Below are 26,558 nucleotides of genomic sequence, written 5' to 3'. Positions count from 1 at the left end.
GGCTAGTTAAACAGAATGCAGGGAAATTATATACAGTGGGAAGAATTTTAAATTTGCACAAAACAGAATTCTGTGAGGAAGAGACTGGTCTTAAGTGATTTTGGTATTTCTCTAACGAATTCAATGAAAAGAGTAACAAAATGTAGTGTTCTGAAAGCTATTCACTTAGATACAAAATGAGAATGATGAATGTATTTGAGCCACTTTTTAGTGATTCAATTTTCTAAATTGTAACTATTTGAAGTCATTTTTCAAACTATAAATTACATTTAAAAACAATTTATATTTTTAAAGTAAACGCTACCAACTATTCTGTTATTAGTCCAATATTGAAAGTGAATTATTAATAACATTACAAAAGTTTTTCAAAATTTTTAAAACTTGCTTTATACTTTTTAGTCATACTTTAATCAAATTATTATCATACATGTAAGCTTCGAGTTCGTTATCAAATACCAAAACATAAACCTTTTTTTTTAAAAAACATCAAATTTAAAATTTATATTTTTACAAAAATGTACTTACTATGTCGGGATTTGCAAAACAATATACTAGGACTATGCTGCATATGTTGTTCTCATAAAAATTACAAAAAAATTATAAAAACTCATTACATAAAATAAAAATTACTAATTGCGATGAATGATACATATTACATATAAAAATAAAGAAAATAATAATAAACACATCTGGCTCAAGAGTCCCTAAACTTGTCTACTTAGGTTCGTACATCGAACCGCTATTGCATAACTACTTGTACACATCAAAAATTAACAAAATATCTTACTAATACATATAATACTAAAGAATTGGCCAATCAAAAGTTAATTTTAATTAAAATTTTACATATAATTCTGCCATTTTAACATGTTATAATTTTAATAATAATATTTTCAAAATTATTTATTTTTTTTCTTCTTTTTTTTTTTAAATCAATGAGTATAAAATCTTCTAATAGATCCAAGAATGTTCCTTATGGAGTGGCCTTTAATTTAAAGTTCTCATACCTGTGTTTCTTATAGTTCATGATTAGTAAAATTTTATGATCAGTTTATTTATTTTTTTTTTATATTCACTAACACAACTTACTACGATGAAATCCCACACAAAACTGACGCTTTCTGATGGTGTCACAGGTCTGACAATTTGAAGAAAGAGTCCCGTCTTTCTTCAAATTGTCAAAGTATATGTGTACTCACACAAACATAACGCTCTTTGTATAGAAAACAATAGTACATTTTTCCAGCATGAAGGCATGTTTCTTAAAATTCTATTTTAAGAAAGAATTCAATAACAAATGAATCATGCTGCTAATAATTTAACTTTTATGTTTTAACAAATATATCATTGACGTATTAAAAAATCCATATAACGAAATAGTTTAATAAAAATTAAATTTCAAATAAATTCATAAATTAAAATAACCCAATTTAATTTAAATTTAGGTCAGAATTTATAGTGGTTACATACATTGCATACATTTAATTAGTAGGTTAAATTGGATTTCAAAAGATAACATCACACTGAAATTTTCCAACATTATATTGAAATTTCTAATATAATTATAAAATATCAAACAAATTTTCAATCAAACATTTACTATACAAAGTAACGAAATAGTGAAGCTTTTATTTCATTTACTTAAGTAAATATCACAATTTTTGACAAAAATATTTAAGTTTTTATAAAAGATTTCTCAAACAACTATCAGATTTGTCATCTGCAACCCCAAAAATCCTGCATAGCCATTTTGCAATTTTTTACAACAGCACCATTAATTTACCCTCATGCCGAGGGGATTTTTGCAAAAGTAATGGTGGAATATTGTATTGTCACCCGACCTTAATAGCTGTGCAAAATTTCATCAATAGGCAATGCCAGGAGTATGTTAAATTATTACACCTGCACCTTAATTTTCACCCATAAGGGGGGATGTTTGCAAAAGTAAAGATGGAATATTGTATTGTCACCCGACCTTAATAACTGTGCAAAGTTATGTAGACCTACCTCAGTTTATTTTCTCAGAAAATCAAAAATCTTTTATCATTATATTTAAATAGGTAAAATATACTTATAAAAATGTAAGTATAAATTCCATTTCAAAAACTGAAGAACATGATTTATTATATAATGTTTAAATATGGTACAATTCAACATTATCAAAGAGGCATTTAGGCGTAAGTGAGACTAATGACCGTCTGTCTTGCTTTAACAGTTATGAAAAGATTTCAGCTCAGCTACAGGTAATAATTTAGTAAGTTTAAATGATAATAAAGCATGTTTTTTTTTTTGTGTGTGTGTAATATAAATATATAAATGATAATGATAATGATCATGATCAAATGATACCTACAATTTAGTCTTATACAATACTAGCTCCCCATTGCAGCTTTGCTAGTGCTATATGGTTACTTGTATTTCCCATAGTAGTCAATTCTTTTATTTTATGTTCTTTAGAAGTAACCGGTGGTAGGTGCAGCCAGTCACACGTACAGTTACAGTGGCAGTGGCTGTGTTGGTTGTGCCACAGTGTCGCAAACCTTTACACCCCTTAAAAAATTGGAATTAAAAAAAAACCCAAAATATTTATCTGAAGAGTATTTATAAGCCCAAATCTACTGAATATCTAGTTTTCTATAGTCGGGATTGGGGAAATTTGCAATCACTGTTCAAAATTTTTTTTACCTTCCTTCATCCCCATTCAAGATCAAATTTCAAAAATCTAGAAACTGGTTTATCAACATAAAGATTACACTCATCAAAAATCAGGTTGATTTCTTCAATTGCTATCGAGAAATTGAAAAAATAACAGGGATTAAAAAAATCAAAAATCCATTTTAACACTTAATCTCTGAATTTCAAAAAATGTAGAAATAAATTTTTAGATATTCATATTAAGATTACACACCAAAAAATAAGTTTATATATCTATGTTACCGCGTAATTAAAAAATAAAAATAATAATTTCATTGTTACTCCATTTTAACCCATTAAACTCGAAATTTTAAAGTGAATTTTCGTAGTATGCAGTTACACCATAAGGAGAAAGTGTATACAAGTTTTCATCAATTTTTCTTCAGTAGTTTTTGCTGGGCGTTGATCACTCACAAGTTACTTTATATATATTGTCGCTGAATGGCTTTGACAGCACGTGGCAGCTTGAAACCTTATGGTGGCCCTGAAAAGAGCTGTTTTTGGGTTAGCTCTAAGAAGAGCAGTTGTGTCTGGAAGCTGGTCTCCGGCGAAGTCGACTCGGCTGTAGTTGGGGAGTTACGGCTCGTCCACTGGAATCAGACCAGGTTTTCCCTCAGCAACAGTTGGGTCCTCACTACAGCGTGAAGAAAGAGCCCTGCCGTGTCAGGTCAGCATTGAAGTCAGTTGTTTTTTGCCAGCAAGGCCGAGATGGTTCTCACCAAGCAATCCCATGCTGGGTTGGGTCCTACTGCAGAGTCCATTGTCCAGGGTGATTGAAGCCTGGTGAGCTGGAGCGGGAAGGTAGAGTTCACACTCCCTAGGTTCCCTAGGCTCCCTAGGTAGGCCTGCTGCTCCGACGGGGATGTTGGCATCTGCCAGGAGGTCCTATGTTGAGGTGGCCAGGTAACTTCTTCTGTCTTCTTGTTGGTCTTCTCCAGGCAGTGGTCGATGATGAATTGAAAATTCACCCTTGTGCATGCTCCTTTATCGGAGCCCGCAAGTGGTGGAGCGCAGCAACATTGCTATGATGGGAGAACTGCACAGTCATCTACGTGGTGGGAGTGACGCTTGTGCAAGCACATACGTATACTGTACTCCCACTGACATCTGGCTGCTAGCATTGTGTCCATAGATATTACGCTAGGCATGTGTGTGGTAAAATATATATATATATACATATTTAAATATATATAGCATCCCCATCTCGGCTTCAGCTAAAATTTTAATGTAGCCAACCCATTTTCTGACAGTATTAATATTTACTGTGTGATATTATATATTATATTATATTTTATATATAATATAAAATATATACATATATATTGCGTGATATTTTTTGTGGCGTTTTGATTTTATGGTAGCAGAAAGTATTGACTTTCCAAATTACCCGTTCTGGAAAGTTCAACACATAACTGTCCATGAGAAAAACATTCTGATCGTAAATCAATACCAATGTGTTTGAATGTCTGGCCTTCTGCTTTACTGATTGTTATAGCAAATGCAAGTTTTATAGAGATTGCAGGTTCTTGAATTGAAATGGTAAGTCTGTTGGATCACTGGGATGTGGTGTATAAGAGCAAGCTATCCTGCAGCTTGACCTTTCAAAATAGTAGCCTCAATAATGCACATGCAACACTGAACAGTAACTTAAAAGTGGAATGTACAGTTCTCCTACAATTTATAAATGTAGCAGCTATTCCTGATGATGCTATACTGACTGCAATGTTTTTAGTTCAGCAAACTTGAGCATGAAAGAGATTGATTAAGAAAGTTTCCCCAGTGCTTCCAGAAGCATCTAAGAAAAACATCTTTGGTGATTTAAATAACAGTGTTGCTAACAACACCCAGATTAATAGTCACAAATTCTTTCTGTTCATCGACATTGAAAGAGTCTTAACACTGTATCATAAACAATAATAGCTTCTTGATTAATATGTAATGGTGTTGGTACACTGAAATCGCATAAATATTTCTCACTTAACGTAACAATATATTCAATTTAAATGAGACCTCTATTCAATATTTCACCTGAAATTGCAATCTTAACATTATTGGCTTGATGTCGAATTTGATATAAAATATCTTTACAAAAATCTTTTTGGAACATTTCCCAAAACACGTTCAGTTGGGCAGGTTGAAAAAAACTAATATGATTGCAAATAATTCTCTCAATTTAGATGAAGCCTGACAGATAGAAGCATCAGCTAGCTTGTCTTTCCAATAATTATTATTTTCCAATAAGCCAAACGCAGGACAAGCAGCATTATATGTTTGGTGTAGCACACCATCAAAAGTTTTCAAATAATCAAAAGATATAGGTCCTTTAACAATATGCAATAACATATGCAGATGAAAGCATTCACTCTGTTTTGGATGAATTGTATATACTCTACCCAGAGCAGCATCCTTTTTGATTCCAGGAAATCTTTTGAAGTCAGTTCCACGCTTTCTTCTGCTAAACTTGTTACTATTATAGGTATAGTATCTAAGAACTTCAGGATATAACAGTGTCTTAGCAAAATCATCAGACTAACAAAGCTCAAAAAAAGTAATAAGAGTGGTCTTCTGTGGACTTTCAAGGACTCATTTGAGATTTTGTTCAGTGAAATATATATGTTGATATTTTTCTAAGTGATTCGCTAAGTGAACAACAGTGGGATAACATAGATGTATTAAAAAGTAAAAAAATCACCAGTCGGCTCAGACATACATATATATCTACCATTAATATACTGATTCAATTCATCTCTTTGATTTTCAGTCAAAAAGGTTGCTTGGTCTGAACCTTTGGTAATATATTTGCAGATATATCAAATCGCTTGCACAGAGTTGTAAAATTCAACATTTACGTGGGCATTAAAAACCAATGTGACAGTAGTGGACAATGTGAGACAATCTATTTATTATCAAATATCAATTATATTACCTTGCATGTTTTAAGTTGTCGTATGACCTCCATCCTCTTATGCACTTCTGCGATAAGTAGAGTAACTGTCATCTGCAGTTTGAGTGTTGCAAACTTGCATTCGAGGACATTTTTTGAACATTTTCCACTTATCATGCAAGGTGATGACAAATTTACATCACCAAATAGTCCTTTACACATATATTTACAATGTCATATAATAATGAGTCAACATTTTTATCAGGGAGTTCAGCAGATACGATAATAAAACAAATAACTGGTTATCAATTTCATCAAGTTGTATTTTAATTATTAACCATTCCAATATGTGATAATAAGGTAGACTTGTTTTGCCATTCGACACTAAGCGCATAGCAGCTGACTGAACCAATTTTTTTTTTTGTTAATAAGATGTAGGAGTTTTTTCATTTTCAAATGGAAAATTCTGGATACAACATTGTGTCTATCAACAGATTTTTGACCACTGAATGGTTGGTTTTATTTCTGGCCATTCAGGATTACATATAAAAGGATTAGTAAATAAATTTGGACACCCATGTTTACACACGTGTCATACCACCTTGAGATTTCTCATGCATATACCATGGTGAACCAGTGAAAGATGAGGGAAGAATGACACTTTGACCCGTGTTTTTAGCATTAACATTGGTGTCTTGTTGCACAGTACCTTGAAGATGAATGTAATCATCAGCATGCAATTCTTTTTTGGTTATTACAAATAAAGGCTAATCTTTCAGTGATCATTTTGACCATCATGTCAAGACAGTTTTGATTAAATAAGTTCCTGTAATAATGTAAAAAACTGTTGGTATTATCTTGAACCATAAGTCGACAAGCATAAATTGAATGCAGTTAACTGTTTTATTTTGTTCATTATTATTTAGCGTAATAGTTAGATAATAACCATCTTCACCCTTCAAAAACATCAGGGGATATTGTAAAGGATCATATGAGCGATGAAGCTCAGACACACTTTGCATTTTATCGTCACAACATAGAATTATATCTCTAGGTCCTTTATCTTCCATCGACCAGAAAAACAGCAACTTCATTAGTAGTTGGAGCAATATAGCGACCCCTAAGCTTATTAACAGGTATGCAATAGCATGAATTATTTGTTTAAAATCTTCCACATTATCCAAAGGTGTGTTGTCAATATTACATTTGAACTCTCTGATTAAATCATTATGTTCCAGCAAAACTTGCTAGGGTGCTGTTATTAGTTCCTTCTTCAAGTTTGGAACAATATTATTATGAAGAGAAAGTTGATCAGCATCAGAAAGTAAGTAAATTTGTAAAAATTGGTGATTGACCCCATGTGCTGGCAATAAACTTCCTACACGATGGTAAACTTGACCTTGAATTTTAAATGTAGGCATAAAATTCCCTTCTACAAACTGTTTAGCACTGAAAGAAGTCATCTGAAATAAAGTGTATTTTCCAACATTATCAAGAAAATGTTCTGACAAAGGATGAGATCCTAAAACTAAATTGTTGATTGGTTCTGGCGCTCATTAAGTATAAGAAGTAAAACTTTCCTACCAGAAAAACGCATGCAAGGTGCTTCATCTTTCCATTTTTCTGCAAAACGAATGCATATTTTAATCATTGCACCAATTTGTAAATCTAATTAATATAATCCAAATGAGGATCATATTTAAAATCAGATTGAACTTTAAAGTGGCTTTCCTATATTGTATAGCATCTTAAAATAGATCCTCACGCTCTTCCATAGTCTCATGTAAATGCAATGTAGACATTCGCCTCGCATCTGTAGATTTTCTACCAATATTACATCTCTTCCATTTCAGCATGATTTTAGAAAAAAACTCAACAAATGCCACCAAAGTAGATCGATAAATAAATTAATAAATTTTAATAATCAAATATTTACTGCCTATCACAGAACCAATATATCATATTACCTGAGAAATTATATACAATTGCATTACCCTAACACATATATGAAAGAAACAAATTAAAATTGTCTGATATTCAATAATTAATAATTATCGGCAGCTTACGTTATCATGATTAGGTAAACTGAATTTAGTGCAAAATGTTCGTCACCTAGCAGAGTGCCAATATACTATATAAAAAGTTGTTACCTGAGTGCAACATATCCGCTGCCTAGCGGATAGTTAACATACTATGTATGGAGGCAGTGAAGCATTATCTTTTTAACATGTTTTTTACTGTTGTTTTTAATGTTTTCAAGATGAAATATATCTATATACCTTCTTAGTTATGCCAAGAAACATGGGTAAAAATTTGGTTGCGATTGATCAGGTAGTTTTTTGTTTATACTCAACAAAAAAGCCCCTTCCTCTTTATATAATAGTATAGATATAATAGTATTATAGATTAATAGTATTGTGACAAAAAAGTGAAAAGTCATAAAATAAAGTATTTATACACTATCAATATTATTGAAAACATTACTAAAACTTACAATAAAGAATATTTAAACCAGCATACAAACCTAATAACCACATAATAGAATAATGAAAAACACAAAATATCTGTGTGAAATTTATAAAATTAAATATAATGATTGTGATGGTATTTCTGTAGGAAAACAAATAGATAATTTAAAACTAGATTTCTTAAACATCTAAGAAATTACAAAAAATAATCTATTAGGTTTTTCTAACATGGCAGTCCATCTACTAAATAATAAATATTCTGTTTCTGATATTAATACAAATTTAGAAATTAACAGATGACATAAAATTGATCGATTAGAAAAATATTAGATATATAAAAATACAGACAAAATTTCAATTTGATAAACTATCAGACAGTACTTGAGGGAGACAGTGTAATAAATCTGCAACAGATAGCAGTACTCATTTAAATTAATACTGAATTAAATTTAATTTAAATTAATATTATTACTTTGATTATTTTAGTATTTTTATTTTTGGATTTTTATTCTGCAATAACAGAATTATTTCAATCATGACTGAAGATGCAGTATCCCGCAAAAGTACTTTCATGAAAAACTAAGGTTGTGAGCTTACTACCAATTATACAACATAAATTAAAAGCTTAATAACTAAATAATTAAAATTAAAGCGGGAATGACGAAATAATGTACTTTGGTTATGTAGTCTGACACACTAGTATATTATCAAAAATAAAATTTTTATTTTATTTTTGTTTTTTAACATTAATTAAGCATATAATTAAACATATCAATTTTACATGAAATCACATACTACTTCTATAGAACACTCATTTCCACACTACTTGTATGTTGCAAAACCTTGACAGTAAATCAAATCTATCTTTTTTTTTTTTTATATATATAAGGATACTGGCCAGTCAAATCTAATATGTATTACAAATCATACTAAATAATATCATCATCTTATTATTATAGTGAATAACAAAAAAAATCATCATTAATATAAAAGTTATAAAAGAATATACAGTTCTTAACGACTATTCATCAACAGGGAGAGCTCTCAAAAAATGATTTGACTGTTCCACACCTAACATGATTTTGACGTTGGGCCACCTTCTACAGTTTGTCTGTCAATATCTTATAAAAATATATCTCCTACCTTTTTGCACTCCTTTCTTTTGTACATATAAAAATACGATGACCTTGTAACAAATATTTTTGTTTACGCAGTCTCACTGTCCTGTGATGTCGAATAAAGAATATATCACCACTTCCCTGCGATCTGACTTAAACATGTCCTTTCTTCATGATGGCTAAATTCGCACAACACCCGAAATGAAAAAAATGTCAGTCTGGCTTCCCCTACCAGATGCACGTCTCCCGCGTACATACTCCGCCTGCTCGTATCTATGCATGTACACAACTTTCTCGTGAGAATGTATACGCTCCCAAGAGCCCACAATGACATCACCATCTGGCTATCCAAACCATATCAGACATCAACAAACAAAATTTTCAACAACTTATGAAAGAATTACAATTACCTTTTTTATTATGTTTAATTCATTAAAGCTGGACAACAGGAATTTTTTTTATTATCTAGAAAAATAAGATTAATTACTAAACATAAATTGTTCTTAAGATATGTCTTATCTCAATATTCTATACTAGGTGGTTTATCTAACAGTACAGAGGAATAATAAGAATCTTAAAAAAACTAATTTCAGTAAAATGATATAACTAATAGTTATATGTGTATGTGAGTGTGTATGCATATAGCAAGAGCTATGATTTATATCAAATATTGGATGATATAAAAATAATTGAATATTGTATGATTTATAACATATACAGGGTGTCCCATATAAAACGCAACCCATCAATCACATATCCATGAAATTTCAAAAGTCAAGCTTACTCCCTACTCGTTACTGAAATGGACTCGTCCAACATCTGAATATCGCAGCGACGCAGTAGAACACTACCGATAGTAACAACAATGCAATCATAACGTTCAGTGTATTGCTAGAGACAAGATGGTGTTTTCGCTAGATGAGCGTGTTTTCATTGTTGGGGTCGTACTTCAGTACGAAATCAGTGGTTGCAGTGCAAGATCTGTTTCGCCATAAGTACCCAGATAAACCAGCTCCTAACAAAACATCAGTATTAAGGTTAGTTGCAAAATTTAGAGAGACCGGTTCTTTTAATAACAAGGAACACAAAAGATCTGCGTCAGTGTTGAATACAGATACAGTCACTGAAATCAAAGACCGATTACTCGCCTCGCCAAATAAATCGATCAGACGTTTGTCTGCTGAAATTAATTTGTCTAAATCAACTGTTCATCAGGTGACCAAACAATTACGATTACTACCTTATCGCATTCAAACGGTTCATCTACTTCTTGAGCCCGACAAAGAAAAACGGCTACAATATTGACAGTGGTTTCGTCGATTTCTGCGTGAGGGAATTAACGTTATGGATTCATTATTTTTCACAGATGAAGCACGGTTTCATGTGGATGGTAACGTAAACAGCCAAAACAGTAGAATTTGGAGTGCTGAAAATCCCCACGTTTATCACGAAAAGCAATTACACCCGCAGAAGTCGGGCGTGTGGTGCGCGATATCGCGGAAGAAAATAATCGGTCCTATTTTTTTCGAGTACACCATTAATGCAGAACGATATCAGGATATTTTATTTCAGTTCATTGCACTCTTGGAAGAGGAAGACAGACACTGCTGGCTACAACATGACGGTGCGACATCGCACTACGCAGATTCAATTTCTGATTTCGTTGAGGAATTCTGTGGTAATCGTGTTATCGGTCGAGGCTTGTGGCCACCAAGATCTCCAGATTTGACTGCGGCGGATTTTTTCTACGGGGTTATCTCAAAGAAAAAGCCTACAGCAACAAACCACGAACACTTGAACAATTGAAAGTCAATATTGAACAAGCTGTATTAAATATCCAGCCACAAACTTTGAAAAAAGTTGCAAGAAAAGCTGTAAAAAGAATTGAAGCTTGTATTAAAGAAGATGGCGGCCACTTCCAACATTTACTTTAATAGTAAGATAATGGATGGTAATAATAAAAATTACATTTACATTTACACATGCCTTTTTATTATTTCAATACCTACCAATATAAGGTTGGGTTGCGTTTTATATGGGACACTCTGTATTTAACAGTAATATCATTTTTTATATTTAAAAGTTGAAGAATGCAAGTTATTTCTTTTAAAATCATTATTTTACTTACAAATTATTTGCAAATTCCTTTAAAAAATAAATGAAGAATAACTATTTTACCTCCTATTAATATATATATATATATATATATATATATATATATATATATATATATATATAAACACAAAATATATATATACAGTGAATTCAGAAAGTCTCTCTCCAATGAACTAATAAGTTATATACTAAAATGTGATGAAGTAGTTGCCCCTCTTGTAGACACATTGTTGTTGAAATTGTAGACACAATTTTTCAACTCCTCTTCACTTTTTACTCAATAAATCTTGTGTAAATTCTTCTGAGTAATGTAAGTGAACATAACAGTTTTCAATTCATTAGTTTTTATACACAGCTATACAGCAGCTAACAGAAGAAAGTCTGGATTAGTTTAATTGATTGAGAAAGTTAAGGTCTCACTGAAATTATGCAAGTGTCACAGATTACAACCAATACCATAGAAGTAAGAAAGGTGTGTGTGGTAGCACTATCTTGTTGGAAACAGCCATTCAACATTTGAATTAATTTTTTTTTAAATTAACAGATAGTAATTTAATTTTCTTACATCCATCTGATCTGTGCTACACTGACTTCTGCATCTTATGCTAATTTTCTCAATAAGACTCAACAATATATCTGAGATTTTAAGAGATTTATCTTCACATAAAACACTTGGTTGATTACTTGATACAGAACACAAAGCTAAATATTTATAAATTAACTGTCACAGAAGACTTTATGGTAAAGAAATCTTAAATAATTCTCTCAAAAAGTTTCTTAAACAGAATATGTTTATTCAACAGAATTAAAAACATGATCTAATAAGAATGTACATTCTTTTATAGTTAGCATATTGAAATACTCTTCATATATAAATTTAAAAAAACAAGCTGTACAAGACAAGAAGGCCTTGGGAACAGATTGTACAAGGCGCGACCATTTATCATTGTATGCAAACGGCAGTGAATGTTAGAGACAGGTACCGAGTTTGCTCACTCACCACTGACAGACTGAATGCACTCTATGTGCATACACAAACACACTTATTATTTTTTTTCTTATTCTGTTTTAATTTTTTTTTTTTCAAGTAAACTTTTTTTTTCCATCTGACAGTTGGCATGATTGTAAGAGTAGGAATTTAAATGCAAAGATTGGGTAAAGCAGCAATACATGAACATTTAATTGCTGTTAATGCTAATGTCAGTTAATATTTTCAAACAGCCAACTGCTACTACAAAATCTGATCTGTATGTGAAATCTGATATAAGTATAGAGCACCAATAATGATGTATATTAATTTGAATGTCTATGATTATAATTTAAACCCTCATAAGCTCTAGCATATCTACTTAAAACTGCAAAGAAACAATTGTATTGCTGATAACACATATAATTAAAAATACAACAATCATACTAATTATTGAAAACTGAAAATAAAATACAACCTGCATTGCCCAGTTATAACATCACAATTATTGTCAAAACTTCCACCGATATCACAATCACAAGGTTTACAACCTTCTGGGCTGTCAGAAAGCCCCCAGAATTGAGGAAGACATTGATTACAATCACGTCCAACAACAAACTGTTTACAAATACACTCTCCCGTAACTACATTACATCCTTCATTTCCTTGAGTACCCAATGTGTTGCATGTACAACCTAGAAAAATGAAAGAAAAGTACAAATACACATTAAAAAGTCTAATCAACCAAACAGATATTCCTAAATTGATAAAAAACAAACACAAAATTCTTAGACAAACTAAAAGAAAATAGTGCAAATGCTTTTGTCAGTAAGAATACAGAAATAAACTAACAGCAAATTACGCACAAAAAAGAAAAAAAAGTCACTAATATGTTATAATTGAAAACTGAACTGAAATGAAAATCATCTTAAAATTAACATTACATATTACACCTTAAACTATTTGCACTACTTCTATTAAAAAAAAACAAATATAATTAAATAGCATGTGAAGATGATAGCTAATAGATAATTTTATCAATACAAAATTCACAGTTTCTTGAACATAAAACTCCAGCCTCAAACATTTATACTCACAACTTCAGTAAACACATGGAAACAACCACACAGATTCAGCAGTGATAATTGAAATTCAGAAATACAGACCAGCAACCCGTAGTGATAAATAAAAGTCTGGAGGAACTGCAGTAAACAAACCATGGATAATGAGATCCACATTCAAAAATTATTTCAAAAATAATTCACATTATCTTAAATTTTACAAAGTGTAATAATACATGGTGCAGTAGAATGAAATCCCACTTTTCACAAGTAAATAATAGAAAAACAGTAAAAGAAATGAAAAAACCTTTTATTTCTGAAAATACATACAATGAAGTTTTTTTGACTTAGATTTTAAAAATGATGTCATCAAATGGCAGTCGTCACAAGCGACACACATTCGAAGTCATTCCTGGAAGGTTTGCAACACTCTCTCCAGAATATGTTGAAGAATAGGTGGTAACTTCTCTCATCACAGTGTTAAGTTGTTCAAGAGTTTGAGGCCAATGTTTGTAGAGCTCACCTTTCATATAGTCATAAAAAAAAATTGCAAGGCTTAGATCAGGAGTGCAAGGTAGCCATTCAATATCGCTCTTTTAACAAAATCATCTGTCCCAGAAACATTTATTGCAAAATGGCATGACAGCAATGATTGCGTGAGCTGTTGACCCACCCTGTTAAAAGTAGAATTCCTCTGATTCATCTTCATCGAATTGTCAGTTGGAGCCAAAGAAAGTTTTCCAACATGTCACAGTAACAGTGATGGTGACACCGACCTCTTCAAAAAAGTAGGGCCTCCACAATGCCCAAAACGTACCATACAGTCACTTTCAAGATGTGAAGAAGTTTTTGGTGAAGCTGTTGGAGTGTTCTAATGCCCAATATGCCCAATACTGAAAATTTTGCTCTTGTTTATGGTACCTGAAAGATGGAAATGAGCTTCATCATTGCTCCATACAACAGACTTGGAAGCACACATGAATTGATTCCCTGAAACAAAGTTCTCCACCTTTCCCAGTCTTGCTCACTTAATTCCTGTGTAAGCATCATTTTGTATGGGTAAATTCAAATCAACATGCAACAATTCATCTCACATATCAACAGGAAATCCTGAGTACTGGAGCACGTTTACAGCAGAACAGCTTGGAGACTGCTCTATAGATGCTCTTACAGCAGCAGTTTTCAGGCATTCTGATGGTCCTAGGACGACCAGCTGGTCATCTCAGTAATGCAGATCCAGTTGCCATTACATTTGTGATCCACTTTGGTATCATTTTTCAATCTGGAACAGCCCCACTTGTCATTAAACGGAAGCACATAAAAAATGCTCTTTGCGTCAGTCACAGTCACAGATTCTGTGCTTTTAAAGAAAGCTTTGAAAACACACTCCTTTTGTTCATCTGACATGCATGGTGCCTACTGATAAACCTTATCCTCCACCCAAGTGAAAAGGATCTCCCCTACCCTTCTACCTACCCCTCTACCGGTCAATGGCTGGGCAAAATGTGAGATACCATTCTGCCACACCTGGTACTTAATCTGGAGAAAGTTTTTTTAAACATAATTTAATTTACCTTTTGTATTATGAAATATAATCATTTTAATACTGCTGTTGTTTATATCTTTTATTGAAAAAGAAAAAGTATTTTGAGAACACAATGACATATGCTAGATCAACTATAAAAGAAATTTTAGAAAAATTCTAAATTAACAGTAACAGTAAATGCAGCAGTAAATGTAGGGTTAATAATGAGGACCCTAGTAGTAGATTAAGAAAAAAAAACATTTTATTGTAAGACATCCATGGTATAATTATCATGCTAATTTAAACACAAAATTTTGGTTTGTTCACATTTCAGAATTAAAAATAAACTTACACAATTCAACAAAAATTTAATTTTGTAGAGAAGAATCTTACAATGTAAGAACTGGTTTTTAGTATACAGCTATATAAAACACCAGTGCAAATAAAAATTAAAACTTTCTGTTGTAGAAAGGAAATGTTATTAACACAATACTAATTGGTGGCTCAACAGTAATTGTAGAATATATTCTTTTATAAAAAATAACAAAATAATGAAAAATATAATTACACAGAAGAGGTTACAGTATTCTTTAACTGTACAGCAAATAACTGTACAAATATAACAGGTTAACTTTTAAAAATTCAGAGATTTACTTCAACCTACATCATACCAAAAAGCCCCCAGTATAATTCCAAATATTCAAATACAAAAAGAGAAATACATACCTTGACATCCTTCAGGATTATTCTCATCAAAGTTCCAGAAACCAGGCTTGCACATATCACATTTACGACCTTCAACATTCTTTTTACAGTGACAGCGACCAGATTCTAAATCATTAGCCAGATCAGTAGTAGAATCACATATACCTTCATCAAGTGATCCTCCAAGATCACACTCACATGCTGTAATTACAATATTATTCAGTTAGCATAATACTTCTTTTTTTTTTAAAAAAACTCATCACCCCTGACAGCCATCCTGACCTCTACGAAGATAACTTATCTAACAAGGAAGCAGAATGACCTATAACTATTCTAGATACTGAACTAAATGTAATAGGACAGTAAAAATAACATAGTGCAATACAATTAACCTATCAGGAAAGGGATTAATAATTAAAGAAAAACCTTACTGAAAAAAGGGACAGTCAAATATCAATCATAACTTAAGTCCTAATTAAGTCTAACATTCAAAAAAAAAAAGAAACCACATAAGCCATAAATGCATTGTTATAGTGTCAATCATAATAAAATTTTTTATTGTAGATTTGAAAATATCTACATTATTACAATTTACCTCATTTAATTCTCAGATGTATTCTTCGTGACTCAAATTACTAGTACTCTTGTGAATAAACATGTCTCATTTTCTAATATTCATGTTTGGAACACAGAGCCCAATCCAAGAGATGTCATTATCAACATAATCATAAATTGTCTTGTATATAAAGAGTATATCATACACTTTCCTTTCGTCTTCAAAGTTGAAATGACTAATTTTTGACAATTATTCTCATATGTACAAAAAACCAATGAATGAGACTTGATTGTAATCAAGCCAAGTGCAATGCTGATAGCAATCACCAACGATCTGTTTAACACCTATCAGAGGAGTACTACCACCCTTCAGCAGTTTTAATGCATTCTGTATAAGTCCATTCAGAGTTGTTTTCTAAAAAATTATACTCTTCACCTCTTGTTCCTACGAAATATTTCATCACAATGATTGCATGGTAGTCATTTTTGCTGTCACTATGTAAACAACAAAATTTAGAATTTTAAGAGATATTTGTTGTTTATTTTATATCATTCTCACAAGAGAATAATCAAATTTAAAATTATATTTTTTGAAAGTCTGCATTTATTTATTTATAAAATAAGATTGTTACTGTTATCAGTGTTATATAAAATTTGACAATTTTTGTAATATAATTTATTCAAAATTTATTAATATCTGGTTCTATTTCGACATTAAAAGTTAAAAATTCAAAAATTCCTAAAAAAATGTTATGAAATCTATAAAAAAATCACTAATAATATCTATGAAACTCTTCAAAATTACTGGCTGAAAGAGAAAGGAAAATGAAAAAGAAGTTGTAATAAAAGGAAATATTTGTTAAGAAACTAAACAAATAATTAACAGAAAGATAAAAATAGATAAATAATTAATTTTGCCATAAAATCAAATTAAAGTTTTCTTGATACATTGCGAAGTGGTGCACAATAACAAGAAAGTACCTTATTATTGTTAAAATAGTAGAAAAAATGAAATTTAAACAATGGAGGTAATTAAAAACTGATTCATAATACAGAGTTAGTATTCCAGTTGGAAATGTAAATTGTAAAAAATGGACCAGTAACAATAAGCGTACAAATTTTATGGCTATAAAATTGAAAAAAGGTTTTATCAGAAAATAGTCATTTGAAACATAAAGTTGCTTTTGAAAACTGGTTAATATTAGATTAAAAAAAGTTACACTGAAAATTAAAGGTGCAGTCATGATAAATTGTCACGATCCTTAAATAATTACATTAAATTAAGAAATATACTAAAGCTAAAAGAACCCTATCGGCAGTGCTCTCTTACTTAACTTAGGTTCCAATAAAAAAACTAAGATGAAAACTCAAAAAATAAATAACTAAATTAAAAACAAAAACAACAAGAACAGTACAATATTAAATAATAATTCATAATTAAATAAACATTTGCCTTTATTTTAGATAATAAATTATAAAACAATCTGTGAAATATTTAATGCATTAAAACTGTAAGCATTCAATTGTGCAACGGTAAAATTACTTTTCATTTGAATGTGGGAAAGCTACAGATATATTTTTACTATCTCCACTCAGGTTATTAAATAAATGAGGAATTTTGCAATGAAAAGAATTATAATGATTCAAAGCTAGAACAAAGTATAAGAAATAATGACCCATGATGGTACATAAAAATGGAGAACAGAAAGAAGGGGTAAAAAGTTTAATCAACTGCAAAGGTTATCCAAAAATAATAGAGAAAAAATTAATCTATGCATTTGAACTAAGGGATAAGACACAGAATAAGAATATCAAAGGAAAATAATCCAATAAATGGGTATTCACTCACATAGAATGTAAGAGAAATCTTCTAACTGTAAGCACACCATAGAAACTTACTTCGGATCCTCTTCAAGCCCAAAAACTAAATTACAGTTTGGGTTCCAAATGACTGAAATATATTCTGTCAAAAAAGTAACAGGAATTTGCATTTTAAAAGGGCCACGCTAATGATTTTTTAAAAGTCTTTTTTTCCAAAAGATGGCAGCACTGTACTTAATTACTATGCCCAAAATGAGCATGATCTGTCTACCAGTTTGTTTACAGCAGCTGGTTCAATCAGTCCACTTCAGTAGTGCATCACGATTTTTACAATGAACAAAGAGTTTGCCTTAAATTTTTTGTTGCAAATGAAATGTTGTGTGCCGACTCACTAAAAATGTTAGAAAAGGCTTATGGTGAATTAGTTTTATCAAATACTCTTGCTTATGAGTGGTACAAAGTATTCAAGGAGGGCTGAGAGATAGACAAAGACATTCCTCGTTCTCGACGACTTTTGACCTCTTCAACCGATGAAAATATTGAAAAACTGAAGGAAATTGTGCTCAATAATCGCCATTCAATTTTAAGAGAGCTAGCTTGTGGCCTTAACATCTCTCACAAGTCAGTTCATTCGATTTTGGTGGATATTTTGGACGTGAAACGTGTCGCCGCACGACTTGTTCCAAAAGAGCTCAATTTTCTTCAAAAACAGTACCATGAGCAGGTCTCTTTAGACATGCTGGATTGTGCCAATTGTAATCCCATATTCATGGAACACATCACAACTGGTGACAAGACATGGGTCTATGAATTTGACACGCAAACACGTCAACAGTCATCAGAATGGAGGACAAAAGACGAGCCGAAACTGAAAAAACAACGTCAAAGTTGCTCAAAAGTAAAGGTGATAGTCATTGTTGTCTTCAATATTCATGGTTTGGTGCATCATGAATTCATTCCACAGGGATAGATGGTCAATAAAGAATACTATTTGGCCGTACTGAAGCATTTGTGTGAGAAAATTTGCCAGAAACCACCAGATTTGTGGAAGAAAAATTTGTGGATATTACATGACAAAAATGCGCAATCGCATAGAGAGACAATTGTGACTGAATTTAAGGCCATAAATGCAAAAAATACCATCAATCAACCAACATATTCACCAGATCTGGCCTCATGTGACTTCTGTCTGTTCCCAAAGCTAAAATTGCCACTCCGGGGTACCCGTTTTGACTCATTTGAAACCATAAAGCAAAATTTGTGGAAGGAGATAAAGGTCATACTGGTAAATGCCTATAAAAATTGTTTCGAAGACTGGTAAAACACTGGCATATATATATTGCATCAAATGGAGCATACTTTCAAGAAGACAAAATTAATATTAATAAAAAAAAAATAAATAAATAAGAATAAATAAAAATTGTGCGTTTTATTTAACAATTCCCAGTACTTTTTTAACAGTACAGTATACTGTAAGATTTTACAAACCAGTTAACTTACAGGAATAAGGTAATGTCTCACAATCTTTAATAAAAGTTCAAGTATTGAAAATGAATCCCAAAATGTGATTAGGCTTAGTAAATAACTTGTGTGATTGGAAAATGTTATCCAAGAGTAATGCAATTATATACAGTGTGAAGAAAACAGGATTTCAAAGTTACTGTATGTTCAATGATGAAACGTAACAGCTACTTCAATTGCTAGAACAAAATAAAATTAATCTAAAAAAAGTGATATATTTATAGGTGATTATGTAACTAAAGTTTATGTCAAAGCAGCTACTGAAAGTAAGAAATAGTCTAAATACAAATTTAGAGTAAAAATACAACATACCAACTTATAGACAATCTAGTGTGTGAAGTTTTTATGAGATTACATTAAAAGTAATGGCTTAAAGGATTATTCCATAGAGCAGCGTTTCTCAACCTGGGGCTCACGACCCACACGGGGGTCGTAAAATTAGCCTATAACTTTACATGTAAACAATAATGAAATCATTTACTATAAACATTTTACTTACATTTATAAGTACACAAGCAAAGAAAATAAATTAAATAGATGGCTGCGTTTGTTTTTCATTTAAAAGTTTCTTCATACATGAATCTATGTTAGAAACACATACAAAAGCAAATTGTTTTCAAGTGATAAAAGAGGATTCCTATATTTAGTTTTTAGCAATAGATGAAAAACCCACACAGAGTTAAGTTGTGGTGAAAGGGATTAATATTTTCAATGCTTCTGTGACTAAATTTCCATATTCACTTCAACAAGCAAGCCAAAACGTATCTAAATCTTCAGATGTGAATTGTAGTTGTACGTTTTATTGGCAGACATTTTGAAGAGCTGGTAATGAATCTTAACTAAAGTTAAATTAACAGCTGCAATAACATTTTCACTAAATGAATTCAGTATCCATCTCTTCAAGAAATCATGTTTATCTTCCGAGAAATACTTTGCCAACTGAATTTTTAGCTCTTGCCAATGCATCTTTGTGCTACCCAAACTGTGGTGAAGGATGTAGATGGTTTATTTCGCTTTCTCACAAATTTATCCATTCTGTAAGAATTTAGTTGAAAAAAAACCAACTGTTATACTGTTGGACCACACACTACAAAATCTAAATCTTAACTATTATTTTCAATGAAACTATGCTTTTTAAAACAAATAAAGGCACCAGATGCACCTTTTGCATTCAAAACTAAACTGATGTTCTGGAATCCCTTTCGCCTCTGTTATACTGCTGAGAGCATGACGTGTTCAAACATATCATATGCATGTTCGAACATGATGCTCTGACAGCAGATATTATGCAAGCAGACCAAATTGCAAGGAACATGTACACATCAAGTGGAAGCTGTAAATTGCACGTTTGTATACTTCATACATGCATGTTCATACCCATCGCTATCAACACAGATAAATAGTTTTATTGGGTAGAGGTTGGGGGGGGCGAAATATTCATTATATATTTTTTTACTTTTTGGTGGTCATGCAGCTAAAAAGGTTGAGAATCACTGCCTTAGAGGCATCATATTTGTGTAATATAACTTCAAAATTGAAATTGTGAAGAATAATATTTATAGGAAATTTTCTCTTGTTTATGTACCATGGCGTACATATTTTTTAATGAATTTTTACATGAATAAAATGCATACTTAGCATTTGTTTTATTAATAATAATTAAAGAACTTCTACGGAGGTAATGAAAATGTAAAAGCAACAGTTAATGAAGATGTAAAGATATGTTTAATATGCAAACAGATTCTAATACCAAAATTGAAGCAAATAATTTTAAAATTTGTAAAATTAATACAACTGGTATATTAACTTACAATTTTTTACAAATGGTATAATTATTCGCTAATTATACCAATGTAAGCATGGAATATGGATATAAAAATACATTATCATCAGTTCAAAGCCTGGTTTTTAAATAACATTTTTAAGTAAGGAATGGCTGTGATAAAACTTTTATACATCATTGTTCTTCTAATTCTACCATCTTTTCATGAAGACTCCCACCACCATAACAACTTTCATTGTCATAGGTATTCATATTTTTTTACTAAAATATAATTTCTTATTAATATTTTGCTACACAGTTCTCTAATATTACCCAGAACAGTTTACTTGATCACAACTCACTTTGATAGGGCAATATTTTTCTTAATATTAGATATGAAGTACATACAAAACACCACGTGCAACAAGCATCATACATGAGACTAACCAACAAAATGAACAATAATTTAAGCAACAACAAAATTAAAAGTTATATAAACTTACGTCGACATGCTTCAGGATCAGAAAAAACTTTCTCTGGATCGTGGTAAAAGCCTTGTTTACAGTATTCACAATTTCGACCAAAGGTATTATGCTGACAATCATCACAAACACCACCACTTACATGGTCAGTCTCTTCAAACACATTCTTATCAAAATGACATTTAGTCGCATGGTTATTACAATTGCATTCTGAAAGACAACACAATTAAAATGATTTATAATAAATATATATACACACAGCAAGCAGCAGATTAACATGAATATTTCCTACTTGGTGGTTATTAAAATTTCACCACCAAATCTTTGCATTAATTCCATTTACAAGATTACTATGAATACAGAATAAGATAAAGAAGAAATTAATAAAACTCAAATGACAATAATGATTAATATAATACAATAAAACTTACTTTTGCAGGCGTTTGTCTGCTTTCCAAATGCTGGTTTCCAAGGAAAGTCATTGAAAAAATCTTCACAACTTTCACAATTTAAACCTTTTGTGTTATGAGTGCACTCACACTGACCATGAACCATATCTTGTTTTGATACTACACCTGGTTGTGGTAAACATCTTGAAGCATGTCCATAGCACGAACATGATCCTCGAACGACCATCTCAGTGATTGCATAATAGTATTTTTCCTACAACAAAAATATTGTAGTTACTATGAGGGACATTCAATAATTAAAAACACAAATTGATGAAGATAAAAAATGGTTCATTCATGATAATGAAACTTTTTGAGGGTCAAGTTGACAACCTTGGGAACACATTTAATCAGCTGTTCAATCACAATTAATCTCAATAACCTCTTTTGTTGATTTCAGAATGTCAGCTCCACCTGAAACGTGTACACCGGAAGAGCAACGTTCAGTGATAAGATTTTTGCTATCAGAAGATGTGAAACTGGCAGAAATTTACTCAAGAATGATGAAACAGTATGTGAAAAGTGTTATAACTACAGTAACCTGTATAAGTGGATGGAACAGTTTAATTCTGGCAGAACAAGTGTGACTAGTCACCATCTCTCTGGAAGTTGAAGTTTTAAATACCACACTGCAAAATTGCATAAATGATCTTATTCTTGAAGACAGGCGAGTCAAAATTTTCCAAATTACCAGTTTGTGTATATTAGTGTTGGAACCACACATGCAATCATTCACGACGTGCTGAATTATCGCAAAACACTTTCTATGTAAAAAAATGTGGATACACCATTTCGAGCCCAAATCCAAATGGCAAAGTACTGAGTGGTAACATCCGGATTTGCCCACAAAAAAAATTCAAAACTCACACGTCAGTCGGTAAAGTGATGTTAACCATCTTCTGGGACTTGCAAGTCCCAAGTTTTATTGACTATTTAGAAGAACAATGTACCGTGAACAGTGAGTACTATTCAAACATTCTCCAACAGAAAGTGAGACCCCCACAATATGGAAAAAATGTCAGGGCGCTCTCTCAAAAGGTGTGATTCCCTTGCACGGCAACAAGTGCTTCCACATCGCTCAGAGAACAGGAGAAATACTCAAGAAGTTGGGTTGGGAGGTGTTGCCACATCCTCTTTACAGTTCACCCTTCGCCCCGTCCATTTTTTATTCGTTCAGCCTGCTCAGAGACTTTTTATGCTGCAAGAAGTTCAACGACAATGAAGTAGTCAAAAAAGCAGTACACAAATGGTTCAAATAGCAATGGAAAGACTTCTACACTTCAGGAGAAAGTTCACAGAATGGTGGGACAAGTGCCAAATGTTGCTGGAGACTAATTTGAAAAGTAGTGTAAGTTTCATTTTCACTGAATAAATAATTTTTTCTCTACATCAATTTATCTTGTTAATTATTGAATGTCCCTTGTATCTAAAAAAAAATTTAAATAGTAAATTTAATCTTCTCTAGTTGCATGCTGAATTGCTTACCTTATTAAGTATTAGAATATAATCACCTCTGTTGTCGAGAAATTCTCACAATTTATTTTTCAACATAATACCAACTCTCAAATTGTACTTAACTTACTTTGATTTACAGAGTACTCTAGTAAAGGATTTGAAAATTCACTGTAATTAATATATATTTTGCTGGTGTTATAAAATTATGTAATATATGGTTTGTCATCTTATTAACAAATTTTTGGTAAAAATTAAACATTACAATGGTTTGACATATTTTATAAAGTTTAAGACTATTGCTGATTACTGATGTGCTTTTAATTCAGTCCTTGGTTACAAACCTCCTACTTTTAATAAACCATTCGCTTGGTTTATTAATTCTTTAAACTGTTTACTGTCAATGAAATGTAAGGAAAAAGTGTGAAACCAATTTGTTCGGTGGAAAGAAAAGGCTTACTCAGGGAATCAGCCTGCAATCAGCTGCCTCCATATGGTGTAAAAAAGAATGTTTACCTTCAAACTGGCATCTGCTGATTCAAAAAAAAAAATATGATAACTGGGAGCAATGATAAATTAGATTTGCTACATTTGCAAAATTAACCTTAATTTAGTCATATTTTTATGACGAAAACTGAATTTCATGTGCATACAATAGAGTATTAGGCACAATATTACATAATATAAATAATTTTTATCTGTTTTTTCCCTCACATCCTTTATAAAAAGAGGTGTTGTAAGTGGTTACTTGGTTATGTTTGTTGTACAGTTTTGCTTGTTTTGGATGTATTTTTGAAATATTTATACTGTTTAAATGTATTTATTTTGTAAATATGTATTCTCAACATTTGAAAAATTTAGTTTTTTTACTTTTGTTCAGTCATTCCATTTTTATAATTTTGAGTTAAAAAGTTAACAGTAGTATTGGTTTGTATATAATAATTTTTTATGAAAGTAACTAGCTCCCCATTGCAGCTTCGCCTGCGCTATATGGTTACTTGTGTTTACAGTAGCAGTCAATTCTTTTATTTTATATTCTTTAATCAAATAACCGAAGATAGGTGCAGCCAGTCACACATACAGTTACGATGACAGTGGCGTTGCTGGTTGAGCCACAGCGCTGTATATCTTCACACCCCTTAAAAAATTGAATTAAAAAACCCTCAAATGGTTTTTAAATATTTATCTGAGGAGCATTTGCAACCCCAAATCTAATGAATATCTAGTTTACTATAGTCTGGATTGAGAAAATTTACAATCACGGTTTAAAACTTTTTTTTACTTTCTTTATCCCCTACACAGTCGAATTTTAAAAATCTATAAATCAGTTTACTGACATGAAGATTACACTCATCAAAAATCAGATGATTTCTTCAATTGCTACCAAAAAATTAAAAATTAACAGGGTTAAAAAAAATAATTAAAAATCCATTTTAACACTTTAAATCTCTGAATTTCAAAAAATGTAGAAATCAATTTTTAGATATTCAAGTAAAAATTACATACACCAAAAATTAAGTTGATATCTACGCCTGTTACCAAAAAAAAATAATTCATTATTACTCCATTTTAACCCATCAAACTTGGAATTTCAAAGTGGATTTTCTTGGTATGCACTTACATGTAAGGAGAAAATGAATACAAATTTTCATCAACTTATCTTCAGTAGTTTTTGGTGGACATTGATCACTCACAACATATCATTTTTTATAAATATATAGCATCCCTGTTCGGCTTCAGCTAAAATTTTAATGTAGCCAACCCATTTTCTAACAGTATTAATATATACTGTGTGATATTATATATTATATTATATTTTATATATAATATAAAATATATATATATATTGTGTGATATTTTTTGTGGCGTTTTGATTTTCTGGTAGCAGAAAGTATTGACTTTCCAAATTACCCGTTCTGGAAAGTTCAACACATAACTGTCCATGAGAAAAACATTCTGATCGTAAATCAATACCAATGTGTTTGAATGTCTGGCCTTCTGCTTTACTGATTATTATAGCAAATGCAAGTTTTATAGAGATTGCAGGTTCTTGAATTGAAATGGTAAGTCTGTTGGATCATTGGGATGTGGTGTATAAGAGCAAGCTATCCTGCAGCTTGACCTTTCAAAATAGTAGCCTCAATAATGCACATGCAACATTGAACAGTAACTTAAAAGTGGAATGTGCAGTTCTCCTACAATTTATAAATGTAGCAGCTATTCCTGATGATGCTATACTGACTGCAATGTTTTTAGTTCAGCAAACTTGAGCACGAAAGAGATTGATTAAGAAAGTTTCCCCAGTGCTTCCAGAAGCATCTAAGAAAAAAATCTTTGGGTGTTGTTAGCAACACTGTTATTTAAATCACCAAACATCTGACGTTGATCTGGTACTAATTTAGGAAGATTAATAGTTACAAATTCTTTCTGTTCATCGACACTGAAAGAGTCTTAACATTGTATCATAAACAATAACAGCTTCTTGAACTAAATACTATAAACAGGAAGTGCAAACTAGCAAAAGAAGAGTGGATTATAGAAAAGTGTTCAGAAGTGGAAAGAGAAATGAATATTGGTAAAACAGATGGAGCATACAGGAAAGTTAAGGAAAGTTTTGGGGTACATAAATTAAAATCTAATAATTTGTTAAATAAAGATTGTACACAGATTTATAATACAAAAGGAAAGGTCAGTAGGTGGGTGGAATGTAATGAAGAGTTATATGGAGTAAATGAATTAGAAATGGTGTTATAGAGGAAGAAGAGGAAGAAGAGTGTTATATAAGTTGAAGAGGATGAAAGGGGAGAAACAATACTGAGATCTGAATTGAAGAGAGCATTTGAATGGCAGAAAGGCTCCTGGAATAGACGGAATACCTGTAGAATTACTGAACAGTGCAGGTGAGGAAGCGATTGATAGATTATACAAACTGGTATGTAATATTTATGAAAAAGAGGAAGTTCCGTCAGACTTCAAAAA

At 31.4% G+C, this 26,558-nt stretch overlaps 2 protein-coding genes across 7 annotated transcripts in view; both read right to left on the bottom strand.

Moving 5' to 3' along the window:
• LOC142323126 (testin-like) overlaps window positions 1–26,558 on the bottom strand; it is a 201,138-nt gene that overhangs the window by 34,999 nt on the left and 139,581 nt on the right. The gene's annotated exons all lie outside the window — the stretch shown is intronic.
• Window positions 1–26,558, bottom strand: part of LOC142323125 (laminin subunit beta-1-like) — a 118,982-nt gene that overhangs the window by 6,125 nt on the left and 86,299 nt on the right. For all 4 annotated transcript variants that reach the window (XM_075362348.1, XM_075362349.1, XM_075362351.1 and 1 more), the window contains exons 9-12: window positions 22,110–22,341; window positions 21,700–21,888; window positions 15,559–15,738; window positions 12,725–12,941 (exon numbers count right to left, since the gene is read on the bottom strand). In XM_075362348.1, the coding sequence (XP_075218463.1) occupies window positions 12,725–12,941; window positions 15,559–15,738; window positions 21,700–21,888; window positions 22,110–22,341 (818 nt within the window). The remainder of the gene's footprint in view (window positions 1–12,724; window positions 12,942–15,558; window positions 15,739–21,699; window positions 21,889–22,109; window positions 22,342–26,558) is intronic.

The sequence above is a fragment of the Lycorma delicatula genome, chromosome 4, assembly GCF_047948215.1.
Source record: "Lycorma delicatula isolate Av1 chromosome 4, ASM4794821v1, whole genome shotgun sequence".
Taxonomy (NCBI): domain Eukaryota; kingdom Metazoa; phylum Arthropoda; class Insecta; order Hemiptera; family Fulgoridae; genus Lycorma; species Lycorma delicatula.
This window is presented reverse-complemented; position numbering and strand designations above follow the sequence as displayed.